The 4,267-nt window shown below is 39.4% G+C and overlaps 1 protein-coding gene across 1 annotated transcript; it reads right to left on the bottom strand.

Annotated features, from left to right (window-relative positions):
• Window positions 1-243: 243 nt before the first annotated feature.
• On the bottom strand, window positions 244-2,779 carry LOC137708715 (F-box/LRR-repeat protein At3g26922-like). The gene is made up of 3 exons (XM_068447849.1): window positions 1,764-2,779; window positions 752-925; window positions 244-634 (listed from the first exon to the last, which is right to left on the bottom strand). The coding sequence occupies exons 1-3, from the start codon at window positions 2,694-2,696 to the stop codon at window positions 365-367; spliced, it is 1,377 nt and encodes a 458-aa protein (XP_068303950.1). The 5' UTR covers window positions 2,697-2,779; the 3' UTR covers window positions 244-364.
• Window positions 2,780-4,267: the final 1,488 nt, after the last annotated feature.

The raw sequence follows: 4,267 nt of genomic DNA, 5'->3' as shown, positions 1-4,267 counted from the left end.
TTTAACTCGCTGTGTTCGGAGTCCAAAACCTTCCTTGCCCATGTTTAGATGATTTTTTTTTTTATTTTAATTTTGAAAGATTAGATGAATTAGTGTAGATTATCCAATTGTTTGTATAAAAGGGACGATGTAAACAAGACCAATTATTGTGGAATCAAAAGATGAAAGAGGGAACATGATGGAAACACGATTGGCAACCCTAGCAACTATCTCCAACAGAAACATGCCATTTCTACGAAGAAATGAGACGGAAAATAATCATAAGCAAAACTCAGAAAATATTTGATCCGTCCAATTATCATCTAACCTAAGAAATAAGACGGAATTTGGCTAAGGCGAAGGATTCCCAATTTAAATCTCAGAGTCATCTGGCGTCGCGGAGGAGAGAGTACTTCCAAGTTTGTGAATCCGTTTTATACAGAACGATTGGGGGAACCGGCTTCAGAACTATTCCGTACTCGCCAACTTCGCCAGGAACAAGTACAATCTTGTCTAGGACAACTCCTTGCTCAGTCAAGATTTTCACAAAATTACCTTCATCTTCTGTTCCTATATACGGTTTGATTGTAACTTGCTTGAGACTTGGGATGCTGAACTCAACTGGTTTATTTAACAACTCTTCTGGTAAACTCTCCTGGGAATTGGAAGATCAAGTTTTAGATATGCAGCACGGAACGTAAAATAGAAGGATAAACAGTAGCAACAACGAAACATCAAGCATTGCTATAATTATATTTGTAAAAATACTCACATCTTCCCCGAACTTGAAAGGGTATTCTAGAATCATTGTCTCGAGATTGGGACAATGTTTAAGCAGCGCAGCCATGCCAATGAGATCATGCTTGGTAAACCCTGTTTGTAGCTCTAAGAGCTTCAGGTTGTAGAGCATAAAACTTTCGGGGAAGGAGTTCGTTGATGTCAGAAACTGAGGGCATATGAAAAGAAAACAATTAGGAATACATGAAGGTGTTCAACAACGTAATCCCATTAAAAACCAGTGGTTATCATATGTAGGGGAAAAAAATCCAAAGAGGCTAAGCAGCAAAAAGTGAAACTTGAAAAATCCCCCTGTTAACGGAGGTGAAAGCAAAGAGATTGACCATCTGAAAATCATCAAAGAATTTAATGTTGCACATACGTGAGGTGAACAAAGAATTTAATCTCACTCACACCGTTCTTAATGAGTGCTCCGTACATGTTATGAGAGTTTAAAAACAAATTGCACTGCAGGCAATGAGGAACAATAAGCCGAGTGAAGTTTTACGTTTCTTGAAGACTCACCAAGGTGTAACAATGCCAGCAGCAGAAACATAAGCGCAGGATATCTTGTCTGAATAAACTTATATATTGAAACCTAATGACCAATTGCTATCCAATTCCCTCGGTCTAGACCAAATGTTTGCAACAATGAGCAGAGTTTCAACAACTACTTACCTTTTCCATCTTTCAGTCGACTCCAAGATTCGGTGACAAGCTAAAGCCTCACTGATCATTATCAATCAACGTTGTCTCTATCAATCTCATTCGAAAAAACACAGCTATACCACCAGATCCGAAAACACAAGAATTTAACCTATCTATGACTATGAGAAGCTTTCTACATGATCAGAATACCAACCACATTGCTACATATTACTCAAATCTCTGACATAATTATAACAAAAAAAATAAATAAATAAACACAATTAAACAACCTAAAACCACGATCGAGCTCGAAAAGCTATAATTGATCAGAACAGAGATGATAAATAAATAAAAATTACCTTAAACCACCAGTTTAGTGTATCGAGATGCTTTAGATTAGGCGCTTGTTCAATTAGCTTAAGTGCCTTACTCCACGAGTCATAGTACTGTTCCATTATGTTCACAATCTGGACACGAAAATCAACGAGAGACGCAGCACTCTTGAGGACAACCTTGTAAAAGCTACAGCAATCGAAGCTAATCGAACAAAGATTTGGGCAATCAATCGAAAGAGTCTCTCTGATTTCGGAATCATAGAAGAACCCAAATGCCAGCATCTTGAGCCTTTTGCTACATATCTTCAAACGACGATGGCCCCAACAGTTTTGAAGCTCCAAATCCTCCAAATTGGGGCAACCCAATATCAAATCACTCATCATCTGGTCATGCAAACAAACCTCATCGAGAAGCAAGGACCGAATCGTCCAGAATCGCTTGGTGGACAATTTCGCCGGCAAAGTAAGATAACACCGCGTGAGGCTCAATTTCTCAACACACCCATTTCTCAGAACAGAGAATGGGAAATCGTATCGGTGATCACGGGTTTCGTCGTTGTGAAAGTCTCTGTGGATGAAGAAGTCCAGGTGGAGCTCCCGGGCGCGGAGGTGGGTGACGGCGGATCGCACCCAGGAGTCGACGTGGGAGTGGTAGTGACCGTGGAAGATGAAGGAGAGGCGGAAAGTGTGGACGGGAGAATTGGAGCGGTAAATCAGAACGCGATCGACGAACTCGGCGTAGAACTGGCGGGTGTCCAACGGCAGCTCGCGCGTCGGGAAGAGTTCGAAGTTGAAATCGAGGGAGGGGATGCGGGACCAAAGAGGGCGCCATATTTGGGAGATGAGGGAGGTTTGGACGGAGTCTAATGTGGGGAGGAAGGTGAGGATGTGGAGGAGGAGGTCCTCCGGCAGATCGTTTAGGCTTCGGTTTTGATCGCTTGCCTCCTCTTCTTCCATCTCCTCTCTCGTGTAAAATGCTCCTGCAATCGGGGAAGCATTTTTAATTGGTAATTTGCATTTTTCTACTTCCAATTTTCAGCTTTTCCTACTTCTACTCAGAATCTGTTTTGCGAGTGTTTTCGAGCATTTATCAAATATAATCAAATATTAGTTTCTAATTTTAAAAAGGTTAATTTTTATTTAAATATCATGTTTTTAAGATAAGTACGATATCTATTGAATAGAGAAATACGTATATAATTAAGGATAGGGCGCTAACAATGAGTCTCAATAAAAACCTTGAAAGACTTTCAACTCGATCAAAGGAAAAAAGAGTGTCCCGTACCAATTAATTATTAAGACTATCCTCTAATAATAAATCATTAATAACATCAGGAGATTCTTCGAACCAAGAAAGTGGATGATCAAGCTTAAGACTCAACCGTGTAAGTCGATGTGCCACTTTATTCGTCTCTCTAGGTCCGAAAGAATCTTCCATTGCTTAAACCCCTGAAGGATCTGCCGTGTATCCGCAAAGAGATGACCAATATAACCATGCAATGTTGATCCGGCATAGCAGCTACCACCAATAGAGCATCACCTTCCATCTGTACCTGTTCCTCACTCCATCGTTGCGCAAACACAGCTGCTGCCCGTGTAGCTGCAGCTTTTGCCTGCTTGTCGAACCGATCTCACACTCCCGACTCACCATTGCAGCCATGAAACCTCCTGTGGCATTTCAAACTATAACCTTAATACCCCCATATGAACCATTCTCCTCCCAAGCAGCATCTTAAATAAACAAAAATACTCTTAAGCTTTAAACTTAATAAATTAAAAAAAAAAAAAATTCTTATTAGATGAAGAGTTCTCACGGCTAAATCTAAATAATGGTGGAGATTTAGTGAAGGCATCGACTATTGGTGGAGACTTGTGCACCCCTAAATGAAGGTGAGCATAGATGGTTAATTTCTTGTATTTTTTTCTCATCTACTTTTTCTCTTTGCTTTTGTAGTTTCTCCCTTCAATTGAATATTTATCGAAGAATGAACTGTTAATCTTTGTAACGTTATTGATCTCAATTTTCCTTTAGATTATATGTGCTTCGTATTTAATTTTCCACACCTTTGCATTATTAAGGGTGTTGTCCGTGTCCAAATTCTATTTTGAAAGTTATCATTGACTGGTAGTGAATCGAGAGACTGTTCTATTCTTAGAAAGTGTAAAAAGCATATTAGAAAGGGAAGTGTTATTGGCATTCCAAAAATCTCATTCTACACTCCTCATAAGTGTATTTTTCTTTCATAATATAGAAAGTTTGGAATGTAGAATGAGATTTTTGGAGTGCTAATAACAATTCCTATTAGAAAAATTAGATTTATTTTGTCAATGAAAGGTTATCATTCGCTTGCTGCTATATGAAAATAGTATATTGCCCTTCTTCATCAACTTCTTCATCTATTCCTGATTATCTTGACCATTGCTTGATGTATTGTACCATCTTCCTCTGCTTTTTCCCTCATCTCAGCAAACCCCTCTCCTGAGTCTTTTCTCACACGTCACTCTCTCTCTCTTTCCACTCACTTGCT

This window comes from Pyrus communis, chromosome 11, assembly GCF_963583255.1.
Source record: "Pyrus communis chromosome 11, drPyrComm1.1, whole genome shotgun sequence".
NCBI classification, from domain to species: Eukaryota; Viridiplantae; Streptophyta; class Magnoliopsida; order Rosales; family Rosaceae; genus Pyrus; species Pyrus communis.
Note: the sequence above shows the minus strand (reverse complement) of the source record. Positions and strands in the feature narration are given on the sequence as shown.